This window comes from Chrysemys picta, chromosome 4 (assembly GCF_011386835.1).
Source record: "Chrysemys picta bellii isolate R12L10 chromosome 4, ASM1138683v2, whole genome shotgun sequence".
Lineage (NCBI taxonomy): Eukaryota > Metazoa > Chordata > Testudines > Emydidae > Chrysemys > Chrysemys picta.
Genome location: NC_088794.1, coordinates 110,186,068 through 110,206,632, shown reverse-complemented (window position 1 = coordinate 110,206,632; position 20,565 = coordinate 110,186,068). Strand labels below are relative to the sequence as shown.

The following is a 20,565-nucleotide window of genomic DNA, read 5'->3' as shown; positions in this document are numbered from 1 at the left end:
AAACTGCAGCACAGGAAGGGTGAGGATGCTACAGAGCGAAAGGGTGGGCGAGAGCGAAGCAGGGTGAGTGCAAGTGGGCCAGGCTGTGGTGGAGCAGGACTAGGTGGGCAAAGCTTTGAGGGAATGCAAATGAAGCAACGCTGAGTCATGGTGGAGCTCAGGTTTATTTACATTGAAACTCAGTAGCACATGAAGCTGACCTCCGCAGCCAGCCTGTGGCAAGTCACTGCTCTCAGCCATCCTCCCAAAATAATGAAGTTACTGAGTCCAAGCTATTGTGTCTCTGAAAGAAGCAGGTGAAGAAAGCAGGGATGGGTGTGACACTGCTCTACAGTAAAGAAAGGTGGCGGGCATAGGTTAGATCAGGCAGCTGCTCCAAACAAAAAGGTAAAGCTGGATCTACCCACCCCAAATTGTACTGTCAAAACAGAGCCAATCCAGCCATTCCTACTGAACCCACAAACCTGGACCCCAAAACATCCCAGCACAACAACTCCACAAAAACAATGTTGCCCACATTGTCTATTTAGTCACAATACTTTGGTGTATTCTAAAAAACCCAGGCTATTACCCCGGAGCTCATCTTTCATTTTAAAAAAATAAGTCCCTAATCCGTGTGGCTGCAGAGAAAAGATTGAAAGGGTGACCCTGCAACGCTTCAACACGCGAAGCCAGGAACCCCTCACGTACTGGATCACGATCTGAAAGCCAGTCTCATGGTGCCCGCAGGGGCCTGATTGACTCAGGGGGTTTGAACCCGCTGGGTGGCAAACCAGGAGCCTGCCCCCTAACCCCAGTCCCGGGGTAGGCACGGGCATCCGGGAGACAGGGGCCAAGCACTGGCTGGCTCCAGGTTGTGGGCGCTCCGTACCAGTGCTGGGCTCTGCTCGCGGGCCGTTCCCTGCTTCGATAGAACCTTCCCCGCCCCCCCGACTCAGCCAGGGCTCAGCAGGCCTCGCTGCCCAGCGCAGGCCTGGCCCGAGAGCGGAGTCGAGGATTGGCCCCTCCGCCCGTCAGTCGGGCCTGTGGGCGGGGACAGACCCGGCTCTCCGCCGCGCTGAGGCCGCCCGCGGGACTCGTCATCTCAGAGCGACGGCGGCAGGAGGCGGAGGCATGGTCCCCGCAGCCAGCAGTCTGGCCGGGTATCATGGCCGCCGTGGGGGAGTCTAGCCAGCGTCAGCCCGATGCCCACAAGCCGGAGACTCTCGCCGTCCCGGCCGCCAGGGAGGTGCTGAGCGGCGCCCTGCGCTCCCTGCCCAGGCTGACGGGGCAGGTCAGTGGGGGCAGAGCGGTGGGCGGCGGGGAGACCCTGCCGTGGGGCGGGCGGCAGTAGTAGTAGCAGCAATAGCTCCGTAGGGCAGGGGGTGGTGCGAATCGCTGCTGGTAGGGGCATGGGAGGTGGGCCCCGTTTGGGGGCGGAGCAGCAGAGTTACAGGCAGGGGGGGCATGATGGTGGGGGGAGACCCCTCAGCGTAGGGGGGGGGGGAGAGACAGGGGACAGCAGCTGTCCAGGGAGGGGGGGATGAAAGTAGTAACCAGAGGCAGCTGGGGGTGTGCCTGGGGGGTGGGAGATAGGACAGTTTGGGTTTATTTGGTGAGAAATCGACTTGCAATTCATAATCCAGTAAAGGCTCCCCTTATTTGGGGGGAGATCCTTTCATCTGGGATTGCTTTCATGGTCGTTTAGTACCTGCTATTACCAAGGATCAAATATCTTGCTGCTGCTTGAGTGATGGATGGTGTACAGACTCTCATCACTACTTCATTTCATATTAACAGCAAAGCAAATGTGTTGCTGTTAACTGTGGCTTTAAAAAAAGTGACTATTGCCTGTGAAATATATGCCTAAATTTATGAATTTATTTATGAAGGAAATATTTTTTCCTATGACAAAGTGTGTAGATTTTATCACACACAACTGGTTAGTATGAATGTCGTCCACAAACCATTAAGTAGTCCATTATAACTTGGAAAAAAAAATGATCAGGACACTTGACGTTAGAACTGCTTAGACTTCTGGCTTGACTTTGCTGCTGTGGGGCATGAGCAAGTTTCTTTGAGCCATATTTTTAGAAGTGGCTTCAGTTTTGGGGTGTTTAAGATTAAAAATCTAGGGCCTGTTTTTAGAGGTGAGGAGAGCCCACTGTCATTAAGTAGTGATATTACAGTAGTGCTCAGAGGCTGTGATCAAGATCAGACACAGTCCTTGCCTGAAATTGTTTACAATCCCCCAAAAAATCCCCAATCCTGTGAGCTCATGAGTACCTCTACTGAAATCAGTGTAACTTCTCAAATTTGTGAAGTTAAATCATGCACAAGTGTTTAGGGCCCAAGATTAGAAGATACATCTGAAGGGAGAGGGAGAGAAATATATATATACAACTTCAAACATTTTCTTAATCTTTTTGTAAAGTAGGTATCTACTTTCCCCAACTGTTCCTCAGTCTAACCGTTAAACATTATCTGACGTTTTTTGGTATTGGCAAAACCAAGTCTCCTCTCTTACCATTTCAAGTGGGTGCTGCAGCTACTGTGCACCTTTAATAATCAGACCATAGTTATCGAAGCACTCAAATATTGAGGGCACCCAAAATAAAGGGTCTGAAAACTTGGGCCTTAACCTTTATGTATCTCAGTTTTTCCCATCTGTAACAACACTCGCCTATCTCTCTAATAGGAATGCTGTGTGGATTGGTTAATGTTTATACAGTGTTTAGAGGTGGTAAAGTGCTAAGTATTAGATGTATCAGGCTAGCATTACACAAAACCCTCCCTTTGTATTGTGGACAGCATTTTCCATAATTCTTCACTAATCACAACAACTGAGTGGGGTGAAGAAAAAAAAGTATGGTAATATGCATATAGCAGTGGTCATAGAACATAAAGAGCACTGTTCCTTTTGTGCTTCTCAACACTGCAGAAATGTCGACCTCATATATAAAAAACAGGAGCTGGCACATATACATAATGTAAGCTAGGTACCTGATGCTAAAGATGACACACCCTATGTAACAGCTTAAATCCTTGAACTTAATGTTCTTTTAAAAATGGTTAATCTCCGTCCCTTATTCAGTACTTCACTGGTTACCCGAAGCTTGGCTACTTATAGGGCTGCATTTTAGATTCTGGGCCTAGTAGTACATGTGTAGTAGGGACCACATGCTGATTTCATAGAATTTAATGACAGTGGTTTGCTTCCACCACAGGGGTAGCTTGTCTAAAAATTACTAGTCTGTTGATGTTGTTTCGAGCCATAGGGATATCCATTGTGATGGAGTGACTTAAAGTCACCATCAACTGCAACAAAATAGATGTCAGCCAAGGCTAGAATAGTAGTTGCAGCATTTCAGTCTATCGCTGTCCTTACAAGTACTGTTAAGGCAAGAGGAAACATTACTATGACAGATTAATTTGCTTATTCAGTATTTGTTAGTGTCAGCTCTCTGTGAGCTGAGGGGTGAAAACATTATATACATACAAAAAAGTGTAAATTAAGTGAAGATAGGGGTTAGTCTTTACTCGTGACTAAAGCATGACTATGAATAAAAGAACCCAACCTTTTCACTTACCATCTTTAACTGTTTATCCCTAAATTATTCCCATTCAGAAATCTTGCTAAGTTTCTGCACTTTGAACTGCCTAAATAGGAGCTACAAAATATCAAGTGAAGCATACAACTGTTGCTGTGACTATTTGAAAAGAGGGATTGTTGAGGGAACGTTGAGGAGTACTCTTTTTAATCTATAATATCTGGTATATGTACTCCCACTGACTGTTAGCAGACACTATAAGTAACAATATTCAAAATAATGTGTACTGTATACTTTTTTTTATGGAAACATTTAGCACAAACTGTGTGTATGCATGTATGCCTGATTGGCACCATAGATGTAGATAAATAATCTCATGAGCTAAATAAAATGTACATTAAGTTTCACTTTCTTAGGTAAATAAAATGTTCAAAATGAGCATGCTTACCAAAACATGAATTTTCCTGATACGGTATGTGCAGGTTAAATACCAAAAAGAATAAAATCTTGATATTATGTCTAGCTGAACCAAAAGATGGAAAGCTTGAACCTATTGTGACTTTGTTGTTAGTTTTTAGAATTTTGAGGCGGAGTAAGAAGAAAAATAGACTCATTATTTCACTAGTTTTTCTGCCACTATAAGAATTGGTGAGTCCCCCATCTCCTTTCCCATGTATTGGCTTGTGCTCTGATCTTGCACATTTACTCAAGCAGAACAGGAATGGGAATTCTGCCTGCTTAATGATGCAGGATCAGGTTCATATTTTGTTTAGATATAACAACACTGTTATTGTGATTCTTGTTTTCACTGCTAATATGTAAAGTAGTTTAATATTTGACTGCTTTGCCTCCCAATGTATTGCTAGCATTCTGTTTACTTTATTCACATTTGATTCTCCCTATGTATGTTGTGCTTTAGATGAATTTTTGCTCATCATTTGAATCTTCAATTGTCAGCCCTTTAAAAAATTTATCTTGAAATCCTCAAGAACTAAATGTGTGTTCTGTTTTCTTACCCACATTTGATGCCATTAGCTGGCCCCTACTTTAGCGGGGGAGGGGAGATATGTTAAAGGTATTGTGCTTCAGGCATGCAAACTCATAATCATCTGTCTAGCTATAGTCTAATTTTCTTTTTAAAAACTGGGAGCTTGCATTATTTGTGAGCATCATATTGATCAAGCAGCCCAAGTATGTGAATGAATTAGGAATTCTGGACCTGATTCTGAGTGTCACTGAGTCCTGTAACCCCTGTAGATTTCAATAGGAATTATGGTTAAGCATAGAGTTCTTCATTCACTTTTGGGGAGTCTTTAATGCCTTATTTGGTTGGAAAACAACCTCTTTGGCTTTGGTGGGAGTTGCCAAGTGCTTGCTATTTCTCAGGATTAGGCCCTGTGAGAATAACAAGTTTTATTGAAACAAAAATAGAGGTGGAAATGAAGAGCATGCATGTATTTCATTAGTGATTATTAACAAAAAGTTTAGTAGTGTAAAATGAAATTATTTTTATAAACATGCACATTGATTAGAGATTTAATAGATGCAGTTTCTAAAAGCTAACTTCAATATGTGCATAATCTGTCAATTCTACATCATTGTTTTCACTAAGGAGTATAATCTCATGGAATTTGTTTATGTAGTCTGAGTTTGCAATGGTTCAGTTGCATAGAAAGTTAAACTTTGATTTTGAAGTAGGTTTCATGGGGTGGAGAAGGTCCTGCTGCACAGTCTGTATTTTGCGTAACCTAGGGTTTGGTAAAGATTATTTATTCATGTAGGCTTCTTGCAAAAGAAAATGTAATTTAAATTCTTTTTAGACTAAAACCTGATCTGGAAGAGTGCTTAGTGCCCACACTTCTCAGCACACCTCAGAATCAAGGCCATAGTTTATTTTAACATACTGGTAATTAAACACACATTTTACCTATTTTTTTCCCACTGTTTGCAAAGCAATAATCTCTATGAAACAAGCATATTGGCGGCTTGGTCTTGTCACTAGCTATGCTGTTAAACCAGCTAAAATAAAAGCAAACTACAGTAATAAGAAACAAACAAAATATTTTATTGTAACAGTTGATAGAAGCTGATTTGATAGACTGACTTAACTCTTGACAGAGATTAAAAGGCTAAGTTAATGCAATAAAAATGGCATTGATTAACTAAACTATTTTTTTTTTTAAATCAGACTTCATGCAAACATACACAGTGATTTATTTGAGGAGTGTCAGTTACAATTGAAGTTTCAATGCAAGACTAACACTTTTAAACCATTCTTCTTCGCCCACATAAAAATGCAGTCAACAGGCTGAGAATTTTTGTTACCCTGTAGAAGTCCCATATACTTCTGACATTCTGTAATACAGCATAATGATGTAATTTTTGTGATGATGCTTGTTTGCCCTTTTGAAGCTTAACCTTGGAGATGATGTGGTGAAAATTGTAATCGATTGGAGCAAGCTTCAAAGTACTTCGGCACTCCAGCCTACATTGCTCTTTAGTGCACTTCAGCAACATATTTTATATTTGCAGGTAAATATTTTATTGGACACTTTTAAATGCTGATCTCTTTGGTCACGTTTAATGTAACTAGATTATATACACTGCATAATTTCAATTGTTTGATTTAGTATTGAAGTAGTGGTATTTAACTTGAGAAGCATGCAAATATATTATACATTTGGGATTCCTCTACACTTCATAGGTTCTCAAACCTGTTATCTTACAGAGTTGTCAGAACAGTTGTGGGAATAGCCTACCGGGCCACTATGGATAAGCATATTGAACAAATGCAGCCCCATTGATTTCTAGACTTGCATTGTAAATTCAATACATTTCCATCTATGGTGGGTTATAATTAAGCAATAAGACACGGCAGGTGTGTCTCATGCTATGATAATGATTCCATGCCTTGGGTGAGTTTTGAGGCTCATGGAGTGCTTTCAGTGGTTCAAGAAGTGGCATTATCCCAGCATGACACATCCTGGAGTGTCTTACTGCAATTAAAACCTATGCTGAAAATATGTTTAACAAGAAAGTAATTTCTTTGACATTAATGTCTCATTTTGCCAAGTAGCCAGTCACTGCATTTTTCTTAACTATTTGAAACTTTTTGGCCCTATCAGAAGTAGCAACTACACTGTAATTTAATTGTGATTTTTTGGGGGGGGGGGGGGAGGGAGGGGTTGGTTTTGGGTTTTTTGGACAGTCAATAGCTGAACAGAATTGAGCTCTTGCTGCTTCGTGGTCTGACATCTGAAGAAGGTGGTGATTTGAATACATTTCAATTTTTCATATTATCTGTTCAGTAAACGATTCCAAGTGTATTGTATTTGGGGGATGGGGTAAAATTAGAGGAACTTGTTAACTTGCTAGTCTACAGGATAAAAAAGGGCCTTTGTTTTACACATCAAGAGTCTTTAATATGACAAACAAAAAAAGACAAAATGCAAGATTAAAAGCAAGTAAAAATTACTTGCTGTCTCCTTAAATTTAGACATACTAATTTCATTCCTTTTCAGGAAACTAGACTGGTAGAAATTGTCCTGTTATAAGTAATAGTTAATCCTAGATTTGTAGGGGAGAAAGAAGCTATAAAATTCAGGGAAGACTTAAGAGTGTGTGTGCAGGAGGAAAGACATGTAGTACAACTTGTTTTTTTGATAGGCTTTTGTTTTTACATCTTGTGCAGGAACATCCAGTGGAATGATAAGCATTTATTTTGCTGCTACGGCTACCAGTGCTTTCTCTCATTTAATTTCGTAATATAAGTAGATAATCAGCCATATCAAGAAAAGCATGATTGTTCAGCATAACACCTATATATATTTCGTGTCTGTGTTGTCTCATACACTTTGGGCAACTGCAGTTTCAAGTGGAGAATCTCTAGTGATGTAGTGATAAAGTAAGGGCTTTACAGAGTGAGAGCATTGGCTCTCATGTTAAGGAGGAAAAATACTAAGCCTAGTGTTCTGAGTAGGCATCTGAATGACATGTTAATTAAGTGTCATTGGTGGCGAAGGCTGAAGCTTTGATTTGGTTTATAACAGATGAGCAGCAGACAGATTTGCTTAGACATTTTGGATTTGTTTTCAATTTCTCATATACAAACATGTAACAGGCTGTGGTCATAAAGACATAAAATTTGGAAGTACTATATTTTTAGTTTTTTATTGGATTGTATATTAGGTTGATATTATATGGTGTCTCAAATTATTTTAACTAGTCTATTTTAGAAATTGTAATGAGAAGCGTGTTGCCATTTTGAACCCTATCATATATCCTTTTTTGTTTCAGCCTCTTTTAGAAAAACTCCAGGCAATGATTAAAGAGGAAAATATAGTCCCTGTTGAAGATGCAGATAAAACTGAAGGCAAGAAGTTGGATACAAATTCACAGTTATCTGATAGTACGTCACAGATAGAAGAAAAATATACAAGTTATGATTCAGGAGATCTGAAAGAGGCTCATATTAATTTTGACTCAGAGGTGGTCCAGATAAAAGCTGGAAAAGCAGAAGTAAGTGACCATCTTGCCTAGATTTGAGAAATGCCTTTTCTTTCATTTTGAATTACAACAATGAAATAGATACATGTCACCATGTTTATTACCTGCAGATTGACAGGAGGATATCAGCCTTCATTGAGAGGAAACAAGCTGAGATCAATGAAAATAATGTCAGGGAATTTTGCAATGTTATTGATTGTAATCAAGGTAATTATCCAACCAGAGTTTAATCTTCCTAGAAATTTAAATATTATTTTTGTTTTAAAATGTCACTTATATTTAAAAAACAAACTTAACTTCATTTTTAAATTAAAGACCATTCGTACGTGCGATGTGGAAATTATTGGATAGACAAAATGCAGAGATTACTCTCCCAGAACTAGTCTGATCTTTCTAAGTTTCATGGAGTCCATACTGAGGAAGAGGAGCTGTTACTATATTTTAAAAACTGCAGAGTCTATAATCAGATGCTCTCATTAATGTGAAGATACTTACTTTATGAAGTTATTGTAATTGTTGACTTTAAAAAGGAACACTAAATTAAGTTAATGCAGGAGAATTGCAGTGCAAATAATGTCTTACCAATTGTATATTGAAAGTCCAAACTCAGAGAAGTATAATGTTAGTTTGATTAAAAGAGAATATATTTCATTGTAACTTATTTAAATTACTAGAGGGTTGAATTAAAAGAAAAAATGTGAAGGGTCTTAAGTCAAATTGTTTGTTTTTTAAATGTGTCCTACTTAAACACTCAGTGATAATATCCAGAGCAAAACAATTATAGAAGTGTTTTGAAGAGACTTATTTATAAATAAGGAGTAAAATACTGCAGTTTTCCTATGTCTTCTAGTATCTTCCCAGTATCTGTTTACCCAAATATCACAAGTAATTGTTGGGCATGCTATGTTTTTGATCTCAAAGATCACTGTTTTATAATTTCATAAGTGTTGGAATGAAAAGAACATTCTAAAAAGTTAGACAAACATTAAAGGTTAATAGATTGTTTAAGAGGTGCTAGATAATAAAATGTCACTTTTTAAAGTTATATTAAGTAAGCTTGCATGCAGAAGAGCTGATTCTAGAACTTCTCTATGCTCATTTTATTATAAAACATTAATATAGCTCTAAGTACATGGACAAGAATAAAATACAAATGCTAGAATATGAAAGGAAATGAGAGATGGGCTCTGTTCTTGGCGGGGGGCAGGTGCTAAAATTTTACAAGCTACAAAACTACTACTATTAATAATAATGACAAGCCACAAGACATCAATATAGATAAGGGAAAGCGGAACAAGATGCTACACTAAGAAGGATTCTTGGAAGAAACTAGCTTTAAGGAGGGACTTGAAGAAGAGGGAGAAGAGTTTATGGACAGAAAGATAGAAAACCAAACCTAAAGTAGGGATTGAAAGAAAAGGCAGCAATAAGTAGAAGATATGGAGAAACAAATGGACCAAGGAGATGAGGACAATTAGAACACAAGTAGATTGGAACTGATTATGGTTCTAATCCTGCAAACGTTTACACATATGAATAATTTTATATAGGTGAGTAGTCCCATTGAACTCAATTGGTCCACTTGTGTATAAGTGTTCACAGGACTGGGGCCTAGGCCTTTCATACCTTGGAGGAAGAGGAATTTAAATTTGATGTGCCAAAAGCCAAAAAGCCAGTGGTCAGAGCATTTTAATTTACAAATATGCACTTAAGGTCTCTCTCTTTTTTTAAAAAAATTTCGTTAGAGAACAGCTGTGCCAGAACAGATGCAGTTTTCACACCTTATCCTGGATTTAAGAGTCACGTAAAGGGTAAGCAGTAATTAGCTAATATCTATGTACTTTTGTCCTCAAAATATATTTGCCACAATCTGGCATTGTCCCCACCTGGACAATGTTCATCAAATGTGGCTCAACTGAAATGTGTACATTTTTGTATAGAACATTAAAAATATCAATGAAACGTTTGTATTGACTTTCAGTCTAATAAAAGCAGTTTTGAATCATTCCCCCTGCACAGTTTCCACCCAAAAGCCAGCAGCATGGTGCTAGTGCATGAGAACCTAAAGGTGTGTTTTACTACAAGCAAAAATAAACTAGTCTGTCTTCATTGTCTGAGATGAGATTTAAAAAAAAGAAAGAAACCAAAAATCCCAGTTTGTAGGTGAAAAATTTAAGAATTATTTGCATTTAATATTCTAAATTGGTTTTAGCAATATAGCTAAGGATTTGATTTTTTTTAAAAAAATTATGAATGTCCCTCTAACCAAAATAGTTGTATTGAAATGGGAGGCAAGCCCAGCTTAAGTTATAATTACAGAATTATTGTACTGCAAGGCTTTACATTTTCTTCATTATCACAGGGATTGCTCAGCTATTAAATGCTCCTTCACTTGCTGCTGAGTGGGCACTGCCAGATGCGGAAGAAAAGACTGCTCCAACCATCCTGAATGGAAGGTTTTGATCTCTTCTCCATCCCCACTCAGATCCTTGGCCAGTGTTGTGGGAGGTCTTAAACCCTTGCCATCTCCTCCCAGTACTGTTCTGCTAATGGAGAGGGTACAGCAGCACTGCATGGGAGGGGACAACCCAGCGAGCAAGATTCTCCCCCCAAAAAAATCTCAAAAGGGGGGAAAACTGGAAAAAACAGGGAAAAAAAGGTGTATAAAATAATCCTTATACTCTGTCTATTTAGGGAATTATATGGTCCCCATCACTGTAGTATCTGAACACCTCAGAGTCTTTAATATATTTATTCTCACAACACCATAGGAGGTAGAGAAGTACTGCTGTCCAGGCACAAAGAAGCTAAGTGCTTTGCCAAAAGTTACACGGGAACTCTGGAAGAGCAGGGAATTGACCCAAGATCTCCCAAGTGCTGAACTTAAGTGTGCAAAAATGTGCCTGTTCATTGCTGTCTAGGCACATGTACAACTTATTTGAAATACAACAATAAGAGTACCCCGCCTCCTGAAAATTGAAAGTCTACTTGTGCTACCCACTCAATCACCCTTTTAGAAAAAATCTAGGATAATACAGTAGATTAGCGTCATAGCATGTTGCAAAGCTTAATCATTTTCTGTTGTGCCAGGAGGAAGATTGGAGAAGTGAGGCCCAGCGTTAAGGTCCCTTCCTTTTTAAACCTGAGGCTGTTAGTTGAAGTGTCTTGACTTCAGCACAGTATTATAGAAAAGGTTGCCCAGACCCATACTGTTCAGACCTTTTGATAGGTGAAAACCAGTACATTTATTTGCACCTGGAAAAGAATTGGAAACAAAGACAATGCAGACTCTGGAGCACAAGTGTAACTTGCTCTCTGCTTGAAATGCTCAGTAAGCCCACAGTAGCATGCTGCACCATCTGAAGTTTCCTGAATGGTGTTCAGGTACAGCACAGTGCAGTAAGACCACCCGGAAGAATGGATAATGTTGTTTGTCAAAGTCCACACAGATTGCTCAAGAGATTTTGACTTGGTTGGAAAAAAGCATGTTTGGCCACAGCTATCTGAGCATCCAGAATCAGCGAAGGATCCAACGAGACTTTCAGGTTGCAAACCCAAATAACAAAACATTGAGAACTCCTTTGCTAATATTTCTGCTAATTCTTGTAATTGTTTTTCCTTCTATATTCTACTTGTTAACATAGTGGTAGTTGTAATGCAGCCCATAATGTTAGGTCATGGCTTTTTCTCGACTTTTCTTCCCACTCACACTAGCTCTAGCCAATCATTAATTTAGATTGGATGTTATTTGTTTTTCAGCTACTAATCTAACCATTGCTGTTATTGAGATTAGCAGCTAAAAGACAAATACAACTTGACTCAAAACATTCTTGAATGTTTGCCACAGGAAAGTGTGAAGAGAAATTGCCATTTGCCTCAGATAAAGAGAAATTAAAGCTTTGAGTTATTTTTATCCATACCTAATTTTTAGTTAGGCAGTATACTTTGAACCTCTAGTCTTCAATGTCTTTGGGACTTTCATCACATTAAAAGTTGTAGTAAAGTTAGCTTGGTTATCACAGTGAAGTTAGTAAAACTACTGTACTAAAAAAAATTATTGATCTAAAAACATTTTTATTACATTATTACTTAAATGAAAAAGTTCTTGATATGAGAAGAACTGACTACGTGTGCATATGTGGTAATCGTGAAACCTCTTTTAACCTAGTTTCTAGAGTTGTAAATACCTATGGTCCCCAGACTAGATCTGAAGGAACACACAGGTCCAATCATAAAGCAAGTATCCTGCTTCGTGACTGTGGAAACCAAGCAGTAGAGGAAAGACTGCAAAACATTGAAGCTCATTTACGGTTACAAACAGGTTTGTACCATATGCTTTAATTGTGTGATTAATATATTCGATTGTACTGTAATTATCACTAATATCGTACAGTTAGGCAAGGTTTCAAGTTCAGTCTGTGACTGTGGATTGCATGCTTTTCAGCACATCTCTGTAGTAGTAGGTGGCAGAATTTTCTCTATAAGGGTCAGGCCAGCTGAAACACTGCAAGGTAAGGTAAGCTATCTCAGTCTCAACTCAGTTCCTATCCATCTCCGCTCAACTCCTGGCCAAGTCAACAGCCCTGGGAAAAGCCTCAAGTTCATCTTTCTCCTCTCTTAGCAACTGCACAGGAAATCTCCAGGTGTCACAATGTGACCTGCTTTAGACACCCACTCCCGGCTTCTTGTTTCAGAGGAGAAAAGGGGTGGGGGGGATTTTTGCAGGGTTGTTCTCTGCTCACCAGCAGTCAGAGTAGCTCTCTCCTAGCACTGCTGTCCTCCTACTACCACTACAGTAAAAGACAGCAGCGCTAGGAGGAGTGAAAGGGGAGCAGTTTTAAATAACAGCTGCTAAGCAGAGAGCAGCCTTGAAGGAAGAAAGCTTTATTCCCTGCCAAAGCTTTCCCAGCCATAAGGGGAAACAGGGAGGAAAAACTATTTGAAACCCTGACCAGGACTTGCTATGACATTTTGTGACTGGCTTCCCAAATACGGTCTGGGTGTGCTCCAAAAGTAGAGAAGTGTGGAGAAGTAGAGAAGAAAGTTAAAGCTCAACGACAGCTTTAATACTTATTTCAATGCTGCCTTGGCAAGGGTTGGGCTAGATTCTTTAATGGAATCAGATCAGAGCTGGAACTGATTTAAGGTAAAGATGTGGATGGGCAGCCAATAGAGGGAATAAAAGCATGGTGGGGCCACATTAGTTACTACTTTGGAAAAAAAAAAAACAGGTTAAATGTGTCTCCAGGGTACCACACATATGTTTACCTTTCATCCTGAAAGCTGCTACTGGGCTAAATACTTACATAGCAATCTATAAATTGGAGTACTATAAAATCTGCCTCATCACGTTGCATGTTTTTGTATGGTCAGTTCTGTTTAGTACATGGACGAGACAGCTGAGTCATAGGCCAAGATGTTGTGGTAAAATCCCAGGAAACAGCAGGCTGTCTTTCTCAAACACTTCTTCTCCCCCAACCTTGCTCCCCCACAGTGAATTAGGCAACTGTCGTCAGGACACCTGTTCTTTCATTTCTAATGGTGAATTCCCTCCAGTGCAGTTCTAGATATCTATGTTGGACCCATAGGTGACCTGTCACCACCTGCTCTCTGCTGATGGCCGTTAGCTGCGTCCTATTTGAAGTGGTGATGCTTGGTGCACTACCACATGGGATTGTAGGTTTCCACATAATCAGTAGAATGGTGGTGCATGAGGTGCCTGCTAATGTCTAGTTGCACATGGGCAGCTATCAGAAGGAACAGAAGATTAATGAATAGAGTAAAATACATGCTACTAACTAATGGGTTTGCCTTTTAAAATTTACCAGTATTAAGTCTCCTGTAACCTACTGTATGGGGGTTTTTTTGTTTTGTTTTGTTTTAAATCCTAGATGCAACATGCATGAAGATGGACTTAAGTTTCTTTTAGGCTTAATTTTTTTTTTCAAAATCATTGCTGTTCTAAGCTATAAGGGTTTTAGAACTAAAGTATGTCTCAAAAAATCCATTTGTCCAATCACCACTAGTGCTTGTCATCAATTTCTACAGAACTTACATTCACTAAAAACAATTTCTAGCCCTGGGGATTGGAAAGATAACTTTCACGTGTCATCTGATAGTGTTGTTGTTTTTTTCCGGAGTCTGCAGACAGCTCCAGTACCTCTGCTCATAGTCTGCAGACAGTTCCAGAACCTCTGCACACTAGTCAGTATGACTACTGCTTTTCAAAACACTGTTAGCTTCAGTTTCATGTTCCTGCATTTTTGTGAAGCAATGAGACGGAGCCAGGGACTAGAGTTACTGAGGCACCAATCCTCCCCCTGCCCCTCCCTCCAAAAAAAAAAAACCCACATAGGAGAAGGGTAAAGAAGCTGAGACTCCTTCTTTGCAGCTGCAGAATGGAAAGTGGCAAATCTTATCCCTCCCTCTAGGTAGAGAGGATGGAATTTTAAATTCACCACACATTGGAGGCTAATGAATGAGCTTCCATGCAGGGTCCAGGAACAGCACCTTACTTCCAGCAACATTTCCTCTCCTGGCAACTGAATAGGGCTTGGCTTCTCATCAGACCATATTGGTTACCCTTCCCCCTCCCACCTTTTTCATCTCATCTTCTGGCTAGTAGGTGAATTCTTCAAGCCCTACTATAAAGTTTAAGCTTATAGTAATGTTAGTTATTCAGATGGTTTCCTGACTCTTCCTATTTGGACTGTTCCATCAAGGTGGTCCAGTACCTAGAGATATTTATCAGAGAATTAAAAAGCTTGAAGATAAAATTCTTGAGTTGGAAGGAATGTCCCCTGAATATTTTCTCTCTGTGGTAAGTAATTCTCTCTAACTTCCATTATTCAGCACACCTAAATGTGTTTGGGGTTTTTTGTTTTCTTAAATCTTAGATATAGGAAATAGATCTTATTTATATTGGTAGATACTATTTTGATAGTTGCATAAACACTTTTTTCCATAGAAATATGAAATTTCTAAACTACAAAAACTTAAATTGAGCGAAAGTATGGCTTTCATTCAGTTGACGATGTCTTGCTTTTATACACAATATGATTACATTTTAATGAACATAGAGAATTAGTGTCAAGAACTGGTGTGAGGAACAGCGCTAATGCCAACTCAATGTTTTTTTGCAAGTGACAGGGTTTCAGGAGATGCTGGAATTCCTTTCTCAATGACACGAGAAGTTCCAGCGCCCTCGCAGAGCCAGTCCCTTCTGATCGCTGTTCTCACAGGAGGGGAAGGAGGAGGAGAGAGAGCAAAGAGCCATGCAGCTCAAGGCGGTTCCACTCCCTCCTGTGAGAAAGATGGACAGGATAATACCTCTGTTCCTCCCCCTCCCAATCTGCCAGCTTGTGAAGGGGGAGAGGGGACCCTGCTGCAGCTTCCCTAAGCCTGGGAGAGGGGTGTGAAGAACCCCAGGAGGAGCAGAAGTGAGGCTAATGTGGGGAACTGAACTGAGGTGGACTGACTAATGGTAGGGGGCCTGACAGGAGCTGAAGTGATGGTGGGAGACAGAATTAATTGCTGGGCAGGTTATGGGGAGATGGGGGTGAAAGCTTCTGTAGCAGGGGCCAAAATCACCTTTCCCAATGAATTTGGGAGCGTTGGCAAAACTAATTGTCTCTCTCACAGTGGGGATTGGCAGGGGGAGGTTCAAAAATCAAGAAACTGAAAAAACAATATAATCTATCTGAAAAATGATTTTTTTATCATGATTTTCGAGCTCTTGAAATTGGCAATACTGGAATAGGGAAGGGGTGACAGACAAAAGCATGGGGCATGGGAAGAAAGATAAATTGCTTGGAGATTATTTTATGTCGTCCAATGCTTTTTTTAAGCTGGTCTTCAGACCAAATTCTGTTAGTAATTGTGCATAAGCGGTGAAAGTTGTGTATATTTTTGCCTCTTTCTGAAATATGGAAAATTAGCAAACAAATTTAATGCTTCCCCCAGCAGAACAGTGCATAGTTAAGTAAAAAGAGTTTATAGGTGCATGAAAGACTCTTATATTTTTGCACTATATGAAAGGCTTAAACCACAGTGGGAAACAGTTGAGCTGGCTTCACAAAAAACTAGCACATGCAGAGTGAAACTGGAAAAGATGTTTCTCTAATGCCCAGTTACAGAAATCTTATTATTTGGAATATTAGTAGCTAAAAGTTTTAAAATTGATTAGTTTCAGGTTGACTGTCTTTATAAATACATAGAACTGCTATTGAAAGAGATTCAAAACTTCATGTAATATAGGCCTTTTCAGCAAGTGTCCGATTCTGGGATCCAATTCTTTAGTTTAACTCATATTTGAAGTTCCTAGCCAGTAAAACACACATTTGGGCTGCCCGTTAAACTTTCAATTTTTAATTTCTTTTTACCCCCCCTAGGGGGCTTCAGCTTCCTGTTGGAAATGTAGGAGACAGGAATCTGCTTAGGGTAGAAGCTACAGAGTATGGAGGCACGTGGCTCAAAAGTGCCCCACCTGAAGGCTCCCTTCTTCAGTAAAGGGAATCCAGGTCACTGAGGAGGCTCGTAGAGGCAGAAATCTGCATTTCAGAAGGGGGCAAGGGACATTTGTAGGGGACTGAGGAGAAGTAGGTGCCCAACAAGGCCATCTGCCCTGTTTAAGGGGGAACATAAGAATGGCCATACTGGTTCAGACCAGAGGTCCGTCCAGATCCAGATCCTGTCTTCCAAAAGTGGCCAATGTCAGGTGTTTAGGAAGGAATGAACACAACAGATAATCATCAAGTGATTCATCCCCTTGCCCATTCCCAGCTTTTGGCAAACAGAGGTTAGGGACACCATCACTGCCCATCCTGACTAATAGCCATTGATGGACCTATCCTCTATGAACTTAATCTAGTTCTTTTTTTGAACCTTGTTATAGTCTTGGCCTTCAACATCCTCTGGAAAGGAGATCCACAGGTTGTCTGTCAGAGAGAGAAGAGCCCTGGGATTCAGCTGTTACCCTGGAGCACTGAGGGAGCAGCTGATGGGGTTGATAGTGAGGGTATACCGAGTGGGCAAAGGAGGGAACCCTGCCTCGGCTCTTACTACATGTTAATTACCTGGGAAAATGTTTGTTCTTCAGTTCTCCTGCTCTCCCTCCCGTGTCACTAAAATGGACTAGCCCTCTCCCCTGGATTTTCACTTCCTGACTGAATATCTCTCCTAATTACACCAGCAGATGAGGGAGCCTTCTGGTAGAAAGAGTAAAACAGCAATACTTTAAATTTTAAATGCAGCCCTAAGATTTTACTTGGATTTCTCTGTGCTGTACATGGAGCTACACCTTGAGACTATTTGGAAATTAAAGGTAGTGCAGGAGGGAGCTTTCTGCTTATGTTGAGTTTCCCCCCACAAAGTGCTTTGGGATCTTCTCTGGGTACCAATAGGTGTTTGGATGGAATTTACGCTAGCAGTGGTACAGCTAGCATAGGTCAGTGCCTAAACTTCCAGCAGTATATTGGTACTGTCTGCATGAATGTTTGCACCATTGACACTAGCAGTGGTGAGAAACACTGGCATGGACAAGGCATCCACTAAATATCAAACTACCCTTTACCTCTAAAGGTGGCTTTCGTTTAGGATATAATTGGGTTATACAGGCTGTGCAGCGTAAAGAAGTTTGAGCAGCTTCTGGCTGTTCTCTGGAAAAGCAGTAGGTTGGTTGATTTTTGCTTGGGATTTCTCCCACCCCTAAAATTCACTTAATTGAAGAGGATTTCTTGGTATCTATGGAATGATGGTCAGTGTTCCCTTCAGTGCTCTGAAGACTTACTCCTGTATCAGTGATAAGAGATCTTCTAGACTAAGGAATCCTCTGAGGATGCTATATAGTGGTGGATTAGCTACTGGGCCAATAGGGCTTGTGGCCCAGGGCCCTGGAAAAATGGGCATCCCCGCACTACGATCCCACTCGTCAGCTGGAGTGCCAGGCAGGCAGGGCAAGACCCCGGTGTAGGGGGAAAGTGGGTGGAAGGGGTAGGGAAGGGCCCCCACTTGCTCTGGCCCAGGACTCCACAACACCATGATCTGCCTCTATGTATTAAGTCTGTGGTTAATCTTTATTCCCTCTAGAATTTTTCTGGCAAAAGGAGGAAAGTCCAACTACCCCATGTAAGTGCCATTAACTTTTACTTACCTTAATTTATGAAATGCTTCAACTACAGAGTAGTTCCACATTTTACTACAGTATTGTCAAAGTGCACAGCCAGCGTAATTGCTTTCTATGTGTAGTTAGCTATATGTTGGGTTGCTGAGTTCCCTTCAAATACCAGTTTTTCAGCTGTGTGGTTGTACATATGTTTCAGTGCACAAATTTTAAAAATATTTTAGTAGAAAATCTGTCGAGCAGTAGTGTGTAGCTATTTGAGAAGTCATATACTTTTCATCAATTGTTAAAATAGTTAACCATTGTTTGTTCTGTTGCTGAAGAGTCAAATATTCAGCCTTTTTTGTTCCTGCTAATTTGAGGTAGTTACAAGATCTCTGTAGGTAACTTCAGTTTTCAAATAAATTTCTGAATGTACAGTATTTTCATCTTAGCACTGAAACATCAAGAGTTTCAGTATGGAATGACAACTCCTGTAGTAAAATGTGAAGTTGTGCTTGAACATTTGTGTAGCAGTTCCAATGTGTAAATTATTGGGTTTTTTTTCAAAACAGAAATATTCACTGGCTGAACTTGATGAGAAGATCAATGCACTTAAACAAGCATTACTGAGAAAAACGAATGAAGCAAAGTCCAAGGAGGTTGATGATCTTCTTTGATGAAATTTCCTAAATCTCATCTCGTTTTAACTCTTATAGACTTATACGAGTACTCTTCACCCAGGATGACTTTAGTAATGAAAATAAAGCTTACATATTAACACTCTCATTTGGATGTTTTTGGAAACTTGCAATAGTATTGCCCAAAAAATGTATATCAAGTTCCTTAGGTTGTCTTTAAAATGATGAATGCATTGCAAGTAGCATTCTAAAAATCTATTCCCTTCTGTTGTAAAGGAGGATCTACCTTATTATTCAGCTGTGAAAAACTGCTTTAATTTAACTGTGCAAAATCTGTATTTCATCTGTGCTTTTCTTGATCAGAGGGAAAAATCTTTTGAATAATAATATTCAAAAGGGCTACCTTAACTAAAATGTTAGTGTTCATGTAAGTAACAAGTAATTTTGTGAAATAAAACAAAATACTTAATGTGTGAGTGAATTTGTCATCTTTGAAAAAGAAATATGGTAACACAAAATCAAGAGTATGCACAGGAAGAGCAAATTGTTTTGGTAAATGTTTGTCATTTTCTCCCAGGCTTCAGAAATACATACACCCATAATACATCACTAGACAAAGATGTGATTACAGATAAATGATACACAGGTGTATAGAGGCAGACTGCACCCACTTTTCAATAGCCCTGTAAAGACTGACCACAATTAGCTAACTAGGATTTAAACACTTAAAAAAAGTTTCTACAGTAGGTATTAACCCATGAGCTAATCTTTATTTAAATGCTACTTAATGTATTTTTAAACATTCCTTAATCTAGACCAGGCCACTCATTTAATAAGCTGATTAAATGTATGAAGTCAGTGAGAGGAGATCTGTGTAGGCAAGGCCCTACATTCAACAGTTTTTTGTTTTGTTTTTTAAATAAACTGCTTTGCATCCACATAAGTGTTTTATTTTTCTAAGTTATCTGGTGTCTTATACCACATCAATTAAAGCTGCTTTGGAAGTGAAATAACTAACTATTCCCGAATGAGGGTTTCCCTCCCTCCCCCCACATGAGGTTTGTGTGGCTGTAACAATATTTTGCTTCTGGAAGCTCTGCCATTGGTATCCCACATGGCATTGCTGCACAAGACTTAATTATGTGCCCTCTACTGTTTTGAGGTACTCTAGACTCAATGTCACTTCCCCTCTTAAATACTGTTACACAGCTGGGTACACCCTTTGTGCTTCTAACTCATGGCACGTTCACACAGGCAGAGCCACATACTCAGAGTAACCAAGCCTGGACTTGCAGAACAGCAAGTCTAGTGGTTAGAGCGGAGGGGTGGGAGTCATGACACCTGGGGTGGGTGGGGTCTTGAGTGGTTACAGAGGTCTTCCCAGGAGAATCTTCTTCTGGTAGGAAAGATCTCTTTAGAATGTCAGATCCCAAGCCAAAGACCCCGGTGCTGTAGATTGCATTTGGGTTTGTTGGGGCTAAGTCAGCCTGAAACTGCTTTGGAGGGGACCACCACTAAGTATTATGTGCTGTATTACAATAGTGGGACTTGAACAACTTTGTTCCATAGGGGCAAAGCCGCTCAGCTCCCACCTTCTTGTCCCTTAGTCTCTGGTGCAGATGCCATTTTGATCACACTCAGCTCAAAAGGGAAAGATAGTGCTCTATTTTGGCAAACACATTGCAAGGCAATGCAGATTTCTCAGGGCTGCCAGGATAGGTGGTTTTCCCTTTCACTCTTGGTAAATAATAGTGCTGCATATCTTCCTGGTTTGCCCATTCTTTTTGAA

At 40.0% G+C, this 20,565-nt stretch overlaps 1 protein-coding gene across 3 annotated transcripts; it reads left to right on the top strand.

Moving 5' to 3' along the window:
- Positions 1-1,069: 1,069 nt before the first annotated feature.
- Positions 1,070-19,245, top strand: MBIP (MAP3K12 binding inhibitory protein 1). Of its 3 annotated transcripts, XM_005304389.4 has the most exons (9): positions 1,070-1,273; positions 5,943-6,062; positions 7,827-8,048; positions 8,147-8,243; positions 9,782-9,847; positions 12,205-12,357; positions 14,759-14,856; positions 18,123-18,161; positions 18,711-19,245. In XM_005304389.4, the coding sequence occupies exons 1-9, from the start codon at positions 1,148-1,150 to the stop codon at positions 18,813-18,815; spliced, it is 1,026 nt and encodes a 341-aa protein (XP_005304446.1). In that variant the 5' UTR covers positions 1,070-1,147; the 3' UTR covers positions 18,816-19,245. The 3 variants fall into 3 exon arrangements, with proteins under 3 accessions (XP_005304446.1, XP_023961411.1, XP_042698837.1); XM_024105643.3 differs by lacking the exon at positions 5,943-6,062; XM_042842903.2 differs by lacking the exon at positions 14,759-14,856 and having other exon boundaries at positions 1,071-1,273.
- The last annotated feature ends 1,320 nt before the right edge of the window (positions 19,246-20,565 follow it).